This window comes from Suncus etruscus, chromosome 9, assembly GCF_024139225.1.
Source record: "Suncus etruscus isolate mSunEtr1 chromosome 9, mSunEtr1.pri.cur, whole genome shotgun sequence".
NCBI lineage: Eukaryota > Metazoa > Chordata > Mammalia > Eulipotyphla > Soricidae > Suncus > Suncus etruscus.
In genome coordinates, this window is record NC_064856.1 from 67,232,543 (window position 1) to 67,252,744 (window position 20,202).

At 40.4% G+C, this 20,202-nt stretch overlaps 1 protein-coding gene across 1 annotated transcript in view; it reads right to left on the minus strand.

Moving 5' to 3' along the window:
• The window catches only part of PIK3C2A (phosphatidylinositol-4-phosphate 3-kinase catalytic subunit type 2 alpha), a 118,464-nt gene that overhangs the window by 62,582 nt on the left and 35,680 nt on the right, over window positions 1-20,202 (minus strand). Inside the window, exons 3-6 of the mRNA XM_049780982.1 lie at window positions 12,409-12,512; window positions 7,269-7,426; window positions 3,187-3,307; window positions 2,467-2,578 (exon numbers count right to left, since the gene is read on the minus strand). Coding sequence (XP_049636939.1) covers window positions 2,467-2,578; window positions 3,187-3,307; window positions 7,269-7,426; window positions 12,409-12,512 — 495 coding nt within the window. The remainder of the gene's footprint in view (window positions 1-2,466; window positions 2,579-3,186; window positions 3,308-7,268; window positions 7,427-12,408; window positions 12,513-20,202) is intronic.

Sequence of the window (20,202 nt, forward strand, 5' to 3'; positions counted from 1 at the left end):
GTTCAATATTTAGCTCTGAGTATGGTCCCCTCCAAGCACCAGGAGTGATGAGCATCAACTGATGTGACGGTGTGACACGTGCACATGCATGTGAGAGCGTGTACACACGTGCACAAGTGCGCACGCACGCACACACACACACACACACAACACACAGACTCTTTTTTTGCGCCAGCCATACCCAGTGACGCTCAGGGGTTACTCCTGGCTGTGCACTTAGAAATCGCTCCCTAATTGGGGGAGCATATGGGACACCAGGGGATTGAACCTTGGTCCGTCCTAGGCTAGCGCTGGCAAGGCAGATGCCTTACCACTCCGGCCCAGACTCTCTATATAACCAACAGGTGTGGCCCAAACACACACACACACACACACACACACACACACACACACACACACACACACACTTTCTTAAATCTGAAAGTATGCCAACTGCTTTTTTTTGTTTTTTTTTGGTTTTTGGTTTTTGGGCCACACCTGGCATCGCTCAGGGGCTACTCCTGGCTCTATGCTCAGAAATTGCTCCTGGCAGGTTCGGGGAACCATATGGGATGCCGGGATTCGAACCACCATCCTTCTGCATGCAAGGCAAACACCCTACCTCCATGCTATCTCCCTAGTCCCAGTATACCTACTTTTAAGCCTAGTTTCTGATGTTAATAGCTCCAAAGCAAAAAAAAAAAAAAAAATTCTATTCTGAATATAAATAAAGAGCTACGAGGGTAGCAAAGCAGTAGGGTGTCTGCCTTGCACGTGCTAACCTATGACGGACAGGGGTTTGATCCCCTGGCATCCCATATGGTCCCCCAAGCCAGGAGCAATTTCTGAGCACATAGCCAGGAGTAACCCCTGAGTGTCAACAGGTGTGCCCAAAACCTGAAAACCAAAAATAAATAAATAAAATAAATAAATAAAAAGTTAAAAAAAATTTTTTTTTGGCTTTTTGAGCCACACCTGGCAGCACTTGGGTTACTCCTGGTTCTGTACTCAGAAATCGCTCCTGGTAGGCTCAGTGGACCATATAGGATGCCAGGAATTGAATCCAGGTCTGTCCTAGGTTGGCTGTGTGCAAGGCAAATGACCCACTGCTATGCTCTCTCTCTGGCTCCTAAAAAACTCTCTTTAACAGCTGATAGGGGCTAGAGCTATGGTTAGCCCAGGTTCAATCTCCAGGAACTCTCTGGTCCCCAGTCCTGCCACCAATGATTCCTGAACACAGAATCAGAAATAAGCCCTAAGAATCATAGGACATTAACCAAAAAATCAAAAACAAAACAAAAAATTATCTAACAGCTAAAAGAAAGTAAAATATGATTCAGATGGGGAAAAGATCATCTAAATTTCTGCTTCAGGAAGGAGCACGACCACCTGCTCCCCTCCCCCTCCCGGGCCCAGGCCTACCTCTCACTCCTTTCCCTCCCTCCCTTAACCCTCCTCTATCAGATGAAATTCTAATAAAAAAAATTTTCTGGGGCCGGAGAGATAGCATGGAGGTAAGGCGTTTGCCTTTCATGCAGGAGGTCATCGGTTCGAATCCCGGCGCCCCATATGGTCCCCTGTGCCTGCCAGGAGCAATTTCTGAGCCTGGAGCCAGGAATAACCCCTGAGCACTGCCAGGTGTAACCCAAAAACCAAAAAAAAAAAAAAAAAAAAAAAAGTCCACCCTTGTGTGGAAACTTTAAAAAAAAAAAAAAAATTTTTCTGCTTCAGTTTTTTGTAATAATAACCAAGTTTCTTCCTATTCCCAATGTACTAGGTTGTTTGTTTGCTTGCTTGCTTTTGTTTGGTGGCCACACCCAGGGCTTACTCATGGTTCTGTGCTCAGAGAATCTCACCTGATGGGCTCAGGTGAGAAAGAAGTGGGGGGTCATATGATTAAAAGAGGATCAAACCAAAAAAAAAATAAATAAAATAAAAGAGGATCAAATTTAGTCAAGCATGTGCAAGGAAAGTATCCTACCTGCTGCGCTGCATTAGATCTCTGAGACCTATGCTTTAGTTTGTTTTATTTTATTGGGTTTGGGCCACACCCAGCAGTGATCAGGAATTATTCCTGGCTCTGCACTCAAGACTTATTCCTGGTGGTGCTAAGGGGACTATAGACCATATGCAATGCCAGAGATCAAACTCAGGACTCTAAATGCAGCTCACTGAGCTGTATCTCCAGTCCGCATTCTCATGTAAAACACTGACATGTCTTTTTAATTTTAATTGACTTAATTAAGTTAATTAAAATTTACTTTTTAATCTCTCCACTTTGCTTTTCAAATATGCCTCCAACTCGAGTGGCATGCATACCTAAACCTTCTTGAATGAAAATTTACTTCAAAACTAAAAAGATTTCTGTCAAGGATAAAGAGTTCATCATTGCCCGTCCAAAATCTGGAGAATGTACAAATTGCAAATTGACTAGTAGAATCATTCTGATTTAACCAAATACAATTCAGTTACAAGGTACACACTTACTGTTCGAGCCAAATTTTGGCACATTGCACTGAAGGTTAAGAGCTGTAGTTTAATTTCTGTATCCCATTTTCGACAGTTTTGAATATGTTCATGACTTCCAAGGCAATGATTACTGTCAAAATAGAGTAATTATTAATAATGTGACCTTAAACTACAAATTATATAGGTGAAGGTTAAATATAAATTGCAAATGCATCAAAAATTAAGAAAAAATACAAAATAGATTTTAAAGCTATTTGTGAAGAACAAAAACAAAGAAGCAAATTAAAAAATGTATAGTCTTAAGACTGCAAAATAAAAATAAATGCTAAATAGAATAAATGACCTGGTTAAAAAGATATTCGTATATTGATTATTTCAGATAACTAAAAAACCACAGTTGACTATACATAGTATGTGCTATCAAAGGAAATAGTTCTTATAAAATGCCATCATTAACTTTCCTCAGAAAGGAAAACAATATGCAATTCACCTATCAAACAACTGTTCACTTTTCTTCCCCTTAAGACTATAGGCTTAAGAACAATACCAAGCCCTAATTATATAAAAAGCTTTCCACTCTCTAACATAAAGTTTAATAGGCAGATAATATAACAAGTTTGTTGAACCAAATAATTAATTCAATAATTAATGCAATTTTGCGGTATAAATATACCTTAAAACTTTTCTACTTAAAAATTAAACTTTCAATGACAATGCTCAATAGTTAAATAAACTTACTTCTGCAATACTTCCTCTTGACCACAAACTTTCAGAACATAGTTGCTAACATCTACTTGATTTAAGTCATCATGGACCCAGCAAAGGGCTTGCATTATGATGATTTCTACAGTAGAACTCACTGTAAAAGAGTTAGTTATCATTTAAATGTTGCTCATATATACATATTCAAATTACATTTATCATCTAAAATAGCATTTTACTTTTATTAAAAAATAAAAAATAGAATGCAAGTTAAAATGCAGATAACATAATTTATAATTTTCTAATAGGGAGGCCAGAATGATAGATAACACAGCACATAAAGCACTTACTTGCCTTGCATGTGGCTGACACGTTTGATCCCTTGACTTCCCCAAACACCACTAGGAGTGATCCCTGAATGAAGAGTCAGAGGCCCCAGATACCATCAGGTGTGGGCCTCAGTGACCACAACCCCCCAAAAAATTTCTAGTTGAGGCCAAAAAGAGTACAGATATTAGGGTTCTTGTCTTGCATGTGGGCAACCCTGGTTTGATCCCCAGCGACATGTGTAGTTCCTTAAGAACTACCAAGAGGAACTCCTGAGCAAAGAGCCAGTAGTAGTGGGTCCTAAGTGCTACTCAGTAGTAGTAGGCTCTTCCTTCCACGTCAAATTTTTTCCTAGTTACCACTCTGGAAAAAATATAAACGTATTTTGTTTTGTTTTGTTTTGGGGGTAACACATGGTGGTGATTCGGGATTACTCATGGCTTTGTACTCAGGAATCACTCCTAGCTCTGTACTCAGGAATCACTTCTGATAGTGACATGGTCATGGGAGAAGATATGGGATGCTGAGGATCAAACCTAGGCTGGTTGCATATAAGATAAGCACCTTACTGTACTATTGCTATAGCCCTGAAAATATATTATTTAACCTAACATATCCAAAGCATGATTTCAACATACATAGTTGAAAGATGTCTCAGACAAATGAGACATAGTACATATTTTTTTAATGAAGGCCATTAAAGTACAATACTAAAGTTCAATAGGTGAAGTAAGTGCCTTACAAGAGAAAGGCCTGGGTTTGGTGCCTGGTATCTTACGTTCCCCTGAACACAAACAGGAGCACCCTCTTGCATAGAGTTGGGAGTTAAGTCCCTGATCACCACCATTGGTGACCTCCCAAAAAATAAAATACAGTACAAATTTTATACTTAAAGTATATCAAATCTGGGGCCGGGCGGTGGCGCTGGAGGTAAGGTGCCTGCCTTGCCTGCGCTAGCCTAGGATGGACCGCGGTTCGATCCCCCGGCGTCCCATATGGTCCCCCAAGAAGCCAGGAGCAACTTCTGAGCGCATAGCCAGGAGTAACCCCTGAGCGTCACAGGGTGTGGCCCAAAAACCAAAAAAAAAAAAAAAGTATATCAAATCTGTATTACTCAAATTCCAAGTGTTCAACAGTTATTTATGGTTATTAATCATTAAGCAAATTTGGATCTAAGAAAGCCATTTCCATTTTATAGACTGCCAAAATAAAGTTATACTTTTCCAAAAATTACAAAGTATGAGATATCTAGCAAGTAGCTGAAAACAAATCAGAAGAGAAAAGAACATTATATCTATCTTAGTTTTGCTTGGGAGCTATACCCGGTGGTTCTCAGTGCTTATTCAGGGATCACTCCTGTTGGAGCTGAAGAGACCAGCCATAAGGAGTACCAGGAATGGACCTGGATCAGCTGCATACAAGGCAAACAGCCTGCCCAGTAAACTATCTCTCCAGTCCCAGATAACTTTTTTTAAGTTTTATTATTAACTCCTATAGCATACTCAAATTTAAACAATTCCTTAAATATAATGGTGAAGGAAACCTGGCACTCTGGTGGTAGGCATGGTATAGCAACACAAATGTCTGAAACAAAAGCATACACTGTAATGTATATAATAGCTCAAAATAAATAAACTAATCCTCACACAAAAATATTAGGTTCAGGGGCCGGGCGGTGGCGCTGGAGGTAAGGTGCCTGCCTTGCCTGCGCTAGCCTAGGACGGACCGCGGTTCGATCCCCCGGCGTCCCATATGGTCCCCCAAGCCAGGAGTGACTTCTGAGCGCATAGCCAGGAGTAACCCCTGAGCATCACCGGGTGTGGCCCAAAAACCCCCCCCAAAAAAAAAATTAGGTTCAAAAATAATGGATTTGGGGCCAGAGTGGTGGTGCAGCAGTAGGGCGTTTGCCTTGCACATGGCTGACCCTGGATGGACCGAGGTTTAACCCCCCAGCGTCCCATATGGTCCCCCAAGCCAGGAGTGATTTCTGAGCACATAGCCAGGAGTAACCCCCTGAACATCACTGGGAGTGGCCCAAAAATAAAAATAAAAACACAAAGAAAAATAATAATTTGATTTTAGGAACTGAAAGAATGATTGCCAGAGTTGTTAAAAATAAAACTTTTTTATGGGGCGGAGAGGTAGCACAGCGATAGGGCATTTGCTTTGCAAGACTCAGGATCGATGGTAGTTCAATTCCCAGCATCCCATATGGTCCCCTGAGCCTGCCAGGGGCATTTCTGAGTGCATAACCAGGAGTAACCCCTGAGTGTCTCTGGGTATGACCCAAAAACAAACAAACAAAACATTTATTTCAGATTTATTATCTTTTCAAAAACCTTGAAAGTGCAGACCAACAAATAAAGCATATCCTAATTTGGTAATATTCTTAGGTATATATTTTTTAAGAGGACAAGTTTTTGACTAAAGATTCTTTTTTTTTTTTTTTTTTTTTTTTGTGAGTGAGGGACCATACTTGGAGGTACTCTGGGCTTTTTCTGGCTCTGTATTCAGGAATCACTCCTGATGGGGAACAAGGGACCACCTGGGGTGCTGGGAATCTAAGGTAAGTTGGCCACATGCAAGATAAGTAAGTGTCCTATAAGTATACTCTCTTTCTAATCCCAGAACACAAGTACTTTTTTGACTATCAAAATCCTATTGAAATAGGGGCCGGCAAGATAGCAGCATGGAGGTAAGGCATAGAAGGTCAGTGGTTCGAATCCCCGCATCCCATATGGTCCCCCATGCCTGCCAGGGGCAATTTCTGAGCATAGAACCAGGAGAACTCCTGAGCGTGGCCAGGTATGACCCAAAAGCCAAAAACAAAATAAAACAAAACAAATTCTACTGAAATAATACACATCATGTAATAAAATACAATTAAAGAAAACTTTCTACAGACTTTTGAGGTATGTCTCTTAGAAGAATACCTCAAGTTCAGAAGGAAGAACTGAACAAGAATGATCTTTCTCCTTAAAAAAAAGATTAGGGGGAAAAAAAAGATTAGGAAAACAGCTAAAATTTCCATTTCACTGACAGGCTTTGTTTTTTTTTGTTTTTGTTTTTTGGTTTTTGGGCCACACCCGGCGGTGCTCAGGGGTTACTCCTGGCTGTCTGCTCAGAAAGAGCTCCTGGCAGGCATGGGGGACCATATGGGACACTGGGATTCGAACCAACAACCTTTGGTCCTGGATCGGCTGCTTGCAAGGCAAACGCCACTGTGCTATCTCTCTGGGCCCAACAGTTCTTTTTATTTTTATTTATTTATTTATTTATTGGGGGGGTCGGGTCACACCCAGCAGTGCTCAGGGGTTACTCCTGGCTCTATGCTCAGAAATCGCCCCTGGCAGGCACGGGGGACCATATGGGATGCTGGGATTCGAACCACTGTCCTTATGCATGAAAGGCCAAACGCCTTACTTCCATGCTATCTCTCCGGCCCCGACCGTTCTTTTCAAATAAGCATTCTCTTTGTTATAAAAAGAGGGGGAAAATAATCAAACTACAATTAGTTTTCCTGTCTAATGATATGGGGACTGGTGACTAACTAAAATTATCCAGTATTTTTCAGAGAAAGATGTTCTTCCTCCAAACCTAGTCAGAAAACTATCCATTTGACATAGCGAATATTTGGATGAGGATAACTGAAGAATGCTAATATCTTACCACACTCCCACAAATTTTTAATTCTATTTAATGATAACAATTGGTTATTAAATGAATGATAATATTTTAAACATTTCTCCCTGATCAGAGCTAAAAAAGACAGTTTGGAAATACAAACCTACCATCACATGTAAAAGTAACTGGTAGTTGAAATCCTTCAATTTCAATGGAGACCTTCACACTAGTATTTTCTCCACATACATTTCTTTGCACTGTGACGGGACTTAACAAGTAACCTGGATTTGTGCAGCGGTTGGTATATGGAAAGCTGGTCTTCAAACTGCTCACAAAAAGAAGAAATTGAATTTTTAAAGCTGCAAGTGAGAACCCCACACAAGGCTTTGCATACTTACAGCTATTCAATTCTGAGCCTTTGTCCAATTCTAAAGCAGCTCATGAGAGCTGAAATGAATGAACTTTGTCAAGATGCCAAATACCAGAATTTGCCTTTTAAGTAAAAGGAATCCAAAGGAAAGAGATTAAATACTGCCAGAACCTCTTGGGTAACATTTCAACACATTAGCTACATGGAGTTAAATGTGGTTCTCAGTTTCAGATTCTTTTGCTACACAAATTTCATTACAAAACCCATTTTTAGTCATTCATAATACAGGCATTATAATCCTAAAACTTAGAATTTCCAAAGGGAGAAAAAGTGTTGTCTTCAAAAGGTATTTTTCTAAGGTCCTTTTCCTGTAACTGTTCATAACAATGAGATCTTTCACATTAATCATGCCATGGGACTGTTATTCTCTCAAACTGATTAATAATTTTAGGGAATATTAAGAATTGTGTGAAAAAATATTTATAGCATTTACAGAAGCATCAGGGTTTAAATTTAAGTACTTGATAAGGTACAGCTAGTCTCTAGAAAGCACATGTTGTAAGACAAATGAAGATTTGATACCATTTTTATTAAATGAAAGGCTTCCTTTAACTGACATTTTCTGAAGAGTAAAAATAAGTCCCAATCCTCCCATCTTCTTTCAAGGGCTATAAATGGAATAACTGCTAAAACTTTTGTAGGGTACAGCATATGCTTTGCATGTAGAAAGCCCAGTCTGATCTCAAGTATTAAATGGTTCCCCAAGCACTAGCAGGAGTATCCCACAAACGAGCAATCATACCTGTGCTTACTAAGCATGGCACCCCTAAATATATTTAAATTTTTATTTTACACACAATGTAAATGAACTTCAAGTCAAGAAATATATATTCAAATATATTCAAGTTATGAATATATGTAAATAAATATTTTTAAAAATTTCTTAATTTAGGGGTCAGAGAGATAGCATGGAGGCAGGTTGTTTGCCTTGCACACAGAAGAAAGGTAGTTCAAATCCCGTCACCCAATATGATCCTCCGAGCCTGCCAGGAGCAATTTCTGAGTGTAGAGTCCTGAGCGCTGCTGGGTATGACCCAACAAACAAACAGGGGGCCGGGCGGTGGCGCTAAAGGTAAGGTGCCTGCCTTGCCTGCGCTAGCCTTGGACGGACCACGGTTCGATCCCCCGGTGTCCCATATGGTCCCCCAAGCCAGGAGCAATTTCTGAGCACATAGCCAGGAGTAACCCCTGAGCTTTACCGGGTGTGGCCCAAAAACCAAAACAAACAAACAAACAAAAAAAGCCTTTCTTAATTTGGTTTTGGGCCACACCCAGTGATGCTTATGTATTACTCCTGGTGCCATTGATCCTGAGCTCCCAAATGCAACAGGTATGCTAAGTCTATTGAGCCCAAAGATTGGAGAAAGAAAATATCTTGTCTGCTAAAGGTAAACTACACTAGAAAAATGCTACATTCATATGAAACTTTACCTTATTGCAATAATCAAACAATTCGTAATTTTACTATTTCTTCCTGATAGATCTTTTTGTCTGATAGGACTCTCTTTCCTCTAGGCCAGCAAGACAGAAAATGAATTCTCAGGGTCAAAGATATAATACAGTCAGTAAGGCATTTGCCTTGTACATGGCTGACCTAGGTTTGAATTCCAGAATACATATGAGTCATGCTGGGAGTGATCCCTGGGCAATCCAGGGATCCCAGAAAGTCAAAATAAAGGGAGGAAAAGGAGGGGAAAGAAGAAGGAGAAAGGAGGAGGAGGAAATAGAAGAAGAAAGAAGGAGAAAGAAAAGGGAGAATGGGCCAGAGCAAAACTACAGCAGATAGTGCACTTGTCTTGTATGTGGATGAATCTAGTTCGATCCCCAAAGCCACAAATGTTCCCTGGAGTTCAACCAGGAGTGAACTCTGAGCACAGAGCCAGGAATAAGCCCTGAGTAATACCAGGGATATCCCCAAACCCAAAATAAATAAAATAAAACCAAAAGTCTAAATATATATATATCTATATTTAATGTATGTATAAATAATATAAATATATATCTGTATTTAATGTCTTCAAAAGTCTTGCCTGAGAAGGTACTTATATACTCGAGTATAAGTTGACCCAAGTATAAGCCGAACTCCACATATTTTACCCTAAAAACTGCGAAAACATGGTCCCCCAAGCCTGCCAGGGGACAATTTCTGAACGTAGAGCCAGGAGTAACCCCTGAGCACTGCCAGGTGTGACACACCCCCCCCCCAAAAAAAAAAAAACTGGGAAAATTTAATGAGTCGAGTATAAGCCAAGGTGGAAAATGCAGCAGCCACTGGTAAATTTCAAAAATAAAAATATGGGGCGGTGGCGCTAGAGGTAAGGTGTCTGCCTTGCCAGCACTAGCCTAGGACGAACCGCAGTTCCATATGGTTCCATATGGTTCCCCAAGCCAGGAGTGACTTCTGCGCGCATACCCAGGAGTAACCCATGAGCGTCACGGGGTGTGGCCCAAAAACCAAAAAAAGAAAAAAAAAATATATACATATATACCCAAAACAATTACAATAATTGAGAAATCAGTAGGTTAAATGTTTTTCTTTTTTTTTATTTTTTTTTTGTTTTTTTGGGTCACACCTGACAGCACTCAGGGGTCACTCCTGGCACCACACTCAGAAATCACTCCCAGCAGGCTCTGGGGACCATATGGGATGCCAGGATTCGAACCACCGCCCTTCAGTGTCTAAAGCAAATGCCCTACCGCTGCGCTATCTCTCCGGCCCCGGGTTAAATGTTTTTCAATATTTATTGCTAAAGAAACACTGTAAACTAGCAACAATAACTTTAAAACTTTAAATAAAGTGCAGAAAACCATAGCTTATCAGGTAATCAAGCTAAATCACAAAGGTTAAAATCCTTCAAAACTGGATTCCCCCTCCTCATCATCATCTGTATGTCACCAAGGGCTTCAGCTGTATCTGATGTGAGGGTATCAGCATTGTAATCATCACTGCCGTCAGTCTCATACAAAATGCAGAATACTGTGGGTTAACTAATTCAGTGGCATCCAGTTCAATTTAGCAGCCTACCTCTTCAGCTCAGCCGCATTGTAGACTGAGCTGAAGCACCGTCCCTCCAGCGGAGGGCAAAAGACGACTGGATATGACGTGCATTTGACTTGGTGTGTGCGCACTGAATCAAATAACTTGTATGACCCCAGTATAAACCGAGTTTGAGCTTTTCGGCACAAATTTTGTGCCGGAAAAGCTCAGCTTATATTCTAGTATATACAGTATATTAGATGGGGTTTAAGTACAGTACTTTCCGGCGTATAAGATGACTTTTGAAACAAAAGAAAAAGTCAACCGAAAACTGGGGGTCATCTTATACGCCAAGTATATCCCGAAAAATGTTTCAATATGCCACTAAACGAAAATTGTCTGAATATCGCCACAAAACGAATTTTCCAACTCGATCCTGCACCAATCACTGCAAGGCTGCTCGGACCGCCCCTCAGCCAATCCAAGCAGGCTTTTGATGCATGCAATTTAGACAATGTTCTGGACCCGAATCTACACTGTCAAAAGCCTGCTCAGATTGGCCAGAGTCAGAGAGGAAGTCTATTACAGTAGAACCTTTGAACCTTTGCTTGTTGTGATTGGCTCACTGTGATACATACAGTTGCAGCACAGGAACATTCTGTCTGATACAGCGAATATAGGCCTAAATCTATGTTTTAACTGCAAAATTAGGGGGTCGTCTTATACGCCGGCAAATACGGTATTTGTCTTGTATGCTGTAGTCTTCTGCTCAATTCAATCCGAAACACCACATATGATTCCCCTGAACAACACTAAGAGTGATCCATTAGCATAGTTAAGAGTAAATTCTAAGCACAACTAGGTAGGTTGCCCAAAAAAACAAAAATAAAACCCCAAAGTTCTGCCTGCAATAAGAAAAAAATTAAACAAATATGCATGGAGGGGGCCAAGGAGATACAGAGCGGTCAAGGCACCTGACATACATCTGGTCAATCTGGGTTCAATCATTGGCACCTCATATGGTTCCCCAAGCCTGCTAGAAGTAATTCCTAAAAGATCTGGTGTAATCCCTGAGCACTGCCAAGTATAGTCCAAAAATGAAAGAAAAAAGAAAAAAGAAAAAGCAAAGCAAGCATGGAGGAAGGAAAGTAAACAAAGGAAATTATGAAAGAATCTGCAAGGATAGTAGATAAATTACAGTGAATGCATTACTCAATATTTCTATCAGGAGCTCTTCCTCATTCTTCCTGTTATGTGAGTTTTATGAGCCAATAAACTAATAGTTTAAGACTAGTGTCAAGTAATCTTAACAGTCCTAACTGCTATAGCAATATAATGGAAAGAAAATATATTGAACCAGAGACAAAAATCTGTGTTACTAACTAGTTGAGAAAATTTTGGCATGTTACAATTTGCTTACCAATAGATAATATTAAATATATACATATATATTTTTTGTTTATTAACAGATTAACAGAAGTCTATAACCTGACTTCAACTATTTTTTTTCTTCTTGTATTAAGAAACCTACTGGGTGGGCTGGAGCAGTGGCACAAGCGGTAGGGTGTTTGCCTTGCATGCGCTAAACCCCCTCCAATCCCAAATGCTCCCCCCCCCAAGCCTGGACCAATTTCTGAACAGCATAGCCAGGAGTAACCCCTGGGCGTTATGTGTGTGGCCCAAAACAAACAAACAAACAAACAAACAAAAAAATAAGAAGCCTAATGGGTTCCGCAGCAGTTTAAGTTAATATTCAATTAAATGTCGCAAAATTTTAGCCAGGGACTGAAAATAAAATATAAAATATTTTAGAATTATTAACACTAAGTTAGCATTCAGATGAATTTTAAAATAAGCACTTAATTTAAAAAAGTACCTTTCATAAAGAAAAATTCCTTACTTTGTAATGGACTGACAAAAAGCTGTGACCTCTCCATTCTGTGCTTCAGTTTCTCGTAGATGAGAACTTTCAGTCAGCAAACTACTGGTTCCATTTGGGTCTTTCTGTAATCAAAAAATTATTATTTTTTTAAAAAGAACATAATCAACATATTTCTAAGCAACATAGCACAAGTGTGATTTTTTTCTTTTCCTTTTGTTCTGAAACTTCAGGGGCTGAATTAAAGGCTTCATATATGTATGTAATATATACATTCATGTATATGTTTACATATATGCATATGCATATGTATACCAGAGAGACAAGTCTCATTTGGGATGGTAGAGCCAGCAAGCAGAAGGCTACCATCCCAAATGAGGCTTGTCTCTCTGGTTAATACCACTGGGCCTATTCCAGATCGATCAAGATCAGATAGATCATAGTATGCAGCATACTATGGATCCACATCACAGCTCCAGAAGAGCTACTCAACAAATTATACACTTCTCACAGTTATACTTATGGTCATACCGTGAGGATGAGCAGAGAAGAAAGCACGCAATCTAAATCTTCAGAATCTTCCAGAGGGATTAACTACTAAGAATCATCTCCAACACAGTAAAAACAACAGAAAACCAATAGAAAAAACATGTAGAGGCCCACGAAACTAAATGAGTGAAGAAAATATCCTCAAAGATAAACAACATCAGGCAACTCAGTTAATCCTCAAACAAATATCTTTAGTGGCACCATGATGAGGGCTGATAAATGAGCACCACCAGTTTATCTATACCAAACCAGATTTTTATATATATATATACACTCTATAAACTAAAATATGGGTAGAGAAAAATATCCCCAGGCCCACAGGTATATTTAATAACATGAACACTAAGGTACAGAGGGAAAATAAACCATATCAGTAACAAAATAACAAAATACTAAATTTTAGATTTTCTTTGTAATTTTGTAATTTTTATAATTACTTGTAAAAGTAATGCCAACTAAATCTTATTTAACTATCCTTTGGTTTACTTGCTCAGAGAGAGAAACTGGAAAAGGTAATGTAGCTAAGTAGTAGCATACATGCTTTCCAGATATGAGCTCTGGTTTCCATTCTTGGCACTACAACAAAAATAAATAGAAATATGAATAGGGAGATAGCTTATTAACTGGAGTACATACTTTGTATTCAGAAGTACTAACTTCAATCCAGCAACACATTTTCTCATGAACAATACTGGTAATGTATCTCAAATACCACTGGGCATAGATAGCCCAAACACAAAAAATATGTAGATGCAGATTGCACTTTCTATTGGTTAATAAGAAAGGGATACATTCTAAGATATTTCTGGGGGCTGGAGAGATAGCATGGAGGTAACGCATTTGCCTTTCATGCAAGAGGTCATCGGTTCGAATCCCAGCGTCCCATATGGTCCCCCGTGCCTGCCAGGAGCAATTTCTGAGCATGGAGCCAGGAGTAACCCCTGAGCACTGCCGGGTGTGACCCAAAAACCACAAAAAAAAAAAAAAAAAAAAAAGATATTTCTGTTCAAAATCTTCAAAAGAGGAGCCAGAGTAATAGTAGGTGGGTAGGGCGTTTGCCTTGCACACGACCAACCTAGGTTCGATTTCCAGCATCCCATATGGTCCCCAAGCCCGCCAGGAGTGATTTCTAAGGGCAGATTCTAAGAGTGATTTCTAACACCTGAGCTCGTGGGTGTGGCCCCAAACCAAAACCAAATAAAAATTTAGATAGGGGCCGGCGAGACAGCATGGAGGTAAGGCGTTTGCCTTCCATGCAGAAGGACAGTGGTTCGAATCCCGGCATCCCATATGGTCCCCCGTGCCTGCCAGGGGCGATTTCTGAGCATAGAGCCAGGAGGAACCCGAGCGTGCCGAGTGTGACCCAAAAACCAAAAAAAAAAAAAAAAAAAAAAAATTTAGATAGTGGAGGGGCTAAGACACTTCTTGCATGTAGCCAACCTCCTTTTGACCCCAAACATCACAAGTGATCATCCCCTGAACAACACTAGAAATAAACTTTGAGCAGAGAGCCAAGAGCACCCCTGAGCACCAATATGTGATGATGAATGTTAACTTATTCTGAAAAGCATTTATATATATTTTATATAACATAAAATCATTATATTTTGGTATAACTACACCCAAATGAACATGTTATGTGACAATTACATTGCAAAATGAAATAAACCCTTTACCAAACAGTAACTATAACTGGCACGAGGGTTAGAAAATAGAAAGATTAAGAACACCTGGGACTCCCCTAATGAGCCAGGAATTTTATATATTAAATTTGGGTCCCTATTCTGAGAAAGCAGCTGGTTCTTTACGTAAGAGAATGATGTTTAAGAGTTAAGAGTTACCAGAGCAGTGAATAAGCGGTAAGGCTTGTCCGCACTAGCATAGGACGGACCTACGTTCGATCCCCCAGCGTTCCATATGGTCCCCCCAAGCCAGGAGCAGATAGCCAGGAGTAAACCCTGGGCGTTATGGGTGTGGCCCAAAAACTTAAAAAAAGAGTTAAGGGTCTTTTTCTATGTCAATAAACTAATATTACAAATAACCTAAGAGTCATTCAAAAGTTTGAGTCTTTAATCTCAACACTTTGTTTGCAACATTTGGGGAAATAAATTCATCACTCAAGCAGAGCCAAACAGCAGGGTAGTTTTTTTTTTTAATTAAATGAACAATCTCTATTCAAAATTAAGTGAATGAAAGTATCATATATATATTTCTTTTTTTTGGGGGGGGGGTTTGGGCCACACCCTGTGACGCTCAGGGGTTACTCCTGGCTATGCGCTCAGAAGTTGCTCCTGGCTTCTTGGGGGACCATATGGGACGCCGGGGGATTGAACCGTGGTCCGTCCTAGGTTAGCGCAGGCAAGGCAGGCACCTTACCTCCAGCGCCACCGCCCGGCCCCTATATATATATTTCAAGAGCCATAATTGATTTCAATGTCCATGGCATACAAGATTTTGTCAGAAAATTAAATTAAAATATATCGGGGAATAGGGGCTGGAGAGATAGCATGGAGGTAGGGTGTTTGCCTTTCATGCAGAAGGTCATAGGTTCGAATCCCGGCATTCCATATGGTCCCCCGTGCCTGCCAGGAGCAATTTCTGAGCATAGAGCCAGGAGTAACCCCTGAGCACTGCCGGGTGTGACCCAAAAACCACACACACAAAAAAACAAAAAAAAAACAAAAAAACTTTGGGCCGGGCAGTGGCGCTCGAGGTAAGGTGCCTGCCTTACCTGCGCTAGCCTAGGAGACGGACCGCGGTTCGATCCCCCGGCGTCCCATATGGTCCCCCAAGCCAGGAGCGACTTCTGAGCGCATAGCCAGGAGTAACCCCTGAGCGTCACTGGGTGTGGCCCAAAAACCAAAAAAAAAAAAAAAAAATAAAAAAATATATCGGGGAATAATTATTTTATAGCTTCCTTCTAAAACAAGGCAGTCCTTTCTACATGAAAATGCACAATGGGAAATGTGGCTGAGGGTGAGGCAAGACCTAAGAAACTTGACTTGGGTTCTACAAAGCCACAACTTAAAAAATAAGAAAGCTGGGGGGCCAGAGAGATAGCATGGAGGTAGGACATTTGCCTTGCATGCAGAAGGACAGTGGTTCGAATCCCAGCAACCCATATTGTCCCCCAAGCCTGCCAGGAGCGATTTCTAAGCATAGAGCCAGGGAAGCCCCTGAGCACTGCCAGGTGTGACCCAAAAAATAAAAACAAACAAAACAAGTCGGAGAGAGATAGCACAGCAGTAGGGTGTTTGCTTTGCACACAGCCAATCCAGAACAGACAGTGGTTTGAATCCCAGCATCCCATATGGTCCCCCAAGTCTGACAGGAGCTATTTCTGAGCATAGAGCCAGGAGTAACCCCTGAGCACTACTGGGTATGACCCAAAAACCAAAAATGAATGAATGAATGAATGAATGAATGAATGAAATTAAGCTTGGGGCCAGAACGATAGCACAGCAACAGGGCATTACCTTGCATGCTGCAAACCTAGGACAAACCCAGATTTGATCATCGACATTCCATATGGTCCCCCAAGCCTGCTAAGAGTGATTTCTGAGCGCAGCTCCAGGAGTAACCCCTCTGCGTGGCTTAGTATGGTCCAAAAACCAAATAAACAAATAAACAAACTCACAAAAATAGTTAAGACTGATTAGTCAAAATCATTATTTGTGTAAATAAATTCCTAACTGAAACAAAACTCCTTATAGTAACAGCTCCAGGAACCAAACTCCCTCTGGGACATTCTTAATACTGCTCTGACACCAAACATGTGCCATGTTATGATATGATATCCTAACAATAAGGAAATGATAGCAACTTGATCTAAGAGCAGGTTGTCTTACTTCACCATCAAACGATAGGATGAAATCAGAAGACATGTCATTCTTCGGTGCAAAAGCCAAGATCACTATCTACAGAAGACTGACTGTGACAACCATGACTGGGCAGAACTTATCCTGGGACCAATAAAAAAGTCCTAGTCTGTGAGAATACTTGGCTGAGGAGCCCCAACCCCACAAACTGCTTTTCCTCGTTAACCGAGCATTTTCATTTGAGTCGGAGCATCTCCACCTGCCCATCACATCATGTTCAGCTCTGACTGTCCCAATGAGTTCATTTCACTTTCAAACTTTAAGCAATCATATTTTCAATTTATATATTGTATTTCTTAATATTATGACCAAGAATTTTATTGGCATAAATTTCTCCATGTAGTTTGTTGTTTAAAATAATGTAATCATCAAAATGATACCTGTTGTCACACTACTACTATTAACTAAGCTTCAATTCTGTGTTTCTTTCATTGTGTTAATGTAAACTTGTAAATAAAATAGCTTCAAATCTAAAAAAAAAAGTCCTAGTCTAGGCTTTGGCGTACGATCTGTACAACAACCAAGATCTCTAATTCTAGAGGTCTGACTGAGACAACTGCAACTGAACAGGTCTTCTGGAAACATAATGAAAGACTCTATCCTAGGCTTCATCCTAGGATCAGTGCAAAAACCAAGACCACCAACTACAGAAGACTGATTAAAACAACAGTGATGGAACAGAACTTTTAGAACTGTAAAGAAAGACTTCATCATAGGCTCCATTCTTTGATCTGTGCAGATACCAAGATCTCTAGATACAGAGGTCCAATTTTATCATTCATGACGGAGCAGAAGTTTTCCATACACCACAAAAGGACCTAGGGGAGAGTAAATGAACGTATATGGAGTCTGTAGTTATTCCCATAACAGTAAAATTCAAGGGCAGAGCAACCCTGTATCTCTTAGGCCAAGAGAATTCCCTTTCTATTTTCCCTAATATTTACTGTACCTATGCAGAAAAAAAAAAAAAAGAAAGAAAAGAAAAAAGCAGCAGCATAAAATAATTTTTTGGTTTTGTTATTGTTGTCGCTATTGTTTTCATTTTTTGTGCTTTGTTTTGTTTTTATTTCAAGACCGTGGTTATTGTGTGGTGGTTGTCTTTATTGCTGTGGTGCTTTTTGGATTTTTTGTTTGATTTTTCTTTTTGTATTGTTGTGTTTCTCTTCCTTTCTCCCTTTCTTCTCTCAAATTAATATTTATAGCCTCTAGAAGGACTCCACCCATTTTTGCTTGTTTGATTTTTACCCCATTTTTTTTTCTTCAAACAGAACCATATAACTTGAACCATTTTGTTCTGCCTCTCAAATTGAGGGGGAAATAATGGAGGGTACCAAGACCAAATAGTTGTATGATCACTAGTAGTAATAAAAATGATCGGATTTGAACACCAAACCCAAAGCCAACAACAACAGAATTGATATCCAATCTACAACAAGCTAGACATATAGGGAACCAGTTATACTAGCAGCCTGGGAGGTAAGGGAGGGTTATGGGATTCATGCTGGGAAGAGGGGTGGAGGGAAGACAATTTTGGTGATGAGAATTCCCCTGATTCAATGTCAACTTGTACCTAAAATATTACTGTGAAAGATATGTAATCCACTTTGGTCAAAATAAAAATTATTATTATAATAAAAAAAAGTAATGGCACAAAGGGGCCAGAGAGAGAGTATAGTGGGTAGGACACTTACATTGCACGTAGCTGACCCACATTAGATCCCAGCATCCCTTACGGTTCCCCAAGCCTGCAGGAAGTGATTCCTGAATGCAGAATTAGGAGTTATATCTGAGCACTGCCAAGTGTACAACCTCTCCAAAAGCATAAGCATAGGACTTAAAGAGATAGCTTGAATTGTTGTTAACCTACGGTATTTTCCGGCGTCTAAGACTACTCCCTAATTTTGCAGTTAAAACGTAGGTTTAGGCCTATATTCGCTGTATCAGACAGAATGTTCCTGTGCTGCAACTGTATGTATCACAGTGAGCCAATCACAACAAGCAAAGGTTCAAAGGTTCTACTGTAATAGACTTCCTCTCTGACTCTGGCCAATCTGAGCAGGCTTTTGATAGTGTAGATTCGGGTCCAGAACATTATCTAATTTACATGCATCAAAAGCCTGCTTGGATTGGCTGAGTCAGAGAGGCGATCTGAGCAGCTTTGCAGTGATTGGTCCCTTATCATAGGCACCTTTTCTGGCAATTCCCTGGTGGCATCAGTTAATCTCCCCCAGTACATTAACCAAACAACACCCCATCCTCGGACCCTAGCACTGAACCACCAACACGGTTAGCTGGGTTTTGCCAGAAGTGGCCCCCAGATCTACTGAGTACTGTTTGGGAGCCCACAAGAGAGGGATTTGGAAACTCTGCAGCCTGAATTTTTGTTTGTTTGTTTCGTTTAGCGGCATATTGAAACATTTTTTGGGATATACTCCGCGTATAAGACGACCCCCAATTGTCGGTTGACTTTGTTTCAAAAGTCGTCTTATACGCCGGAAAATACGGTATATGTAGGGAGCCTAGGATGGTTCTTCAGCCTCACTGGGAATAACCCAACAAGGAGGAGCCAGGGGTCCTCAAACTTTTTAAACAGGGGGCCAGTTCACTGTCCCTCAGGCCATTGGAGGGTCTGACTATAGTAAAAACAAAACTTATGAATTCTTATGCACACTGCATATATCTTATTTTGCAATGAAGAAACAAAACAGATACAAATACAATATGTTGCCCGCAGGCCATAGTTTGAGGACCACTGCGAGTAGTCCCCAAGCACTGTTGAATGTGGCCCAAAAACCAATGTAATAATTGTTACTATTATTTTTAAATACAAGCATAGTTACATCTCCAAAGTTTACACCTAGCATTATCAAAGGTTTCCTTCAGTCCTTGGAATCTTTTTTTGTTTGTTTTTGAGCCACACAGAGCAATGCTCAAAGGTTACGCCTGGTGGTGCTAAAACGATGTCAAGTGATGCTGGGGAATCACACTCTGGTAGGTGTGCAAGGCAAGTAAGTGTACTACCTACTGTACTATCTCTCTGAACCCAGATTTTAAATCTTGAACTCCTATATTTATTTCCTAAGATATGGATTCAACTTTTAAAATATTTTTGGGGGGCGGAGAGATAGCATGGAGGTAAGGCATTTGCCTTGCATGCAGACGGTCAGTGGTTCGAATCCTGGCAACCCATATGGTCCCCTGAGCCTGGCAGGAGCGATTTCTGAGCATAGAGCCAGGAGTAACCCCTGAGTACTGCCGGGTGTGACCCAAAAACCAAAGGGGGTTGGCTGCATTCAAGGCAAGCACCTTACCCCCCCCCCCATAATAGTTCTTTGGCCCTAAAATAGATTCCTGGGGCCATTTGTTTCTGGTCAATAACAATTTTAAT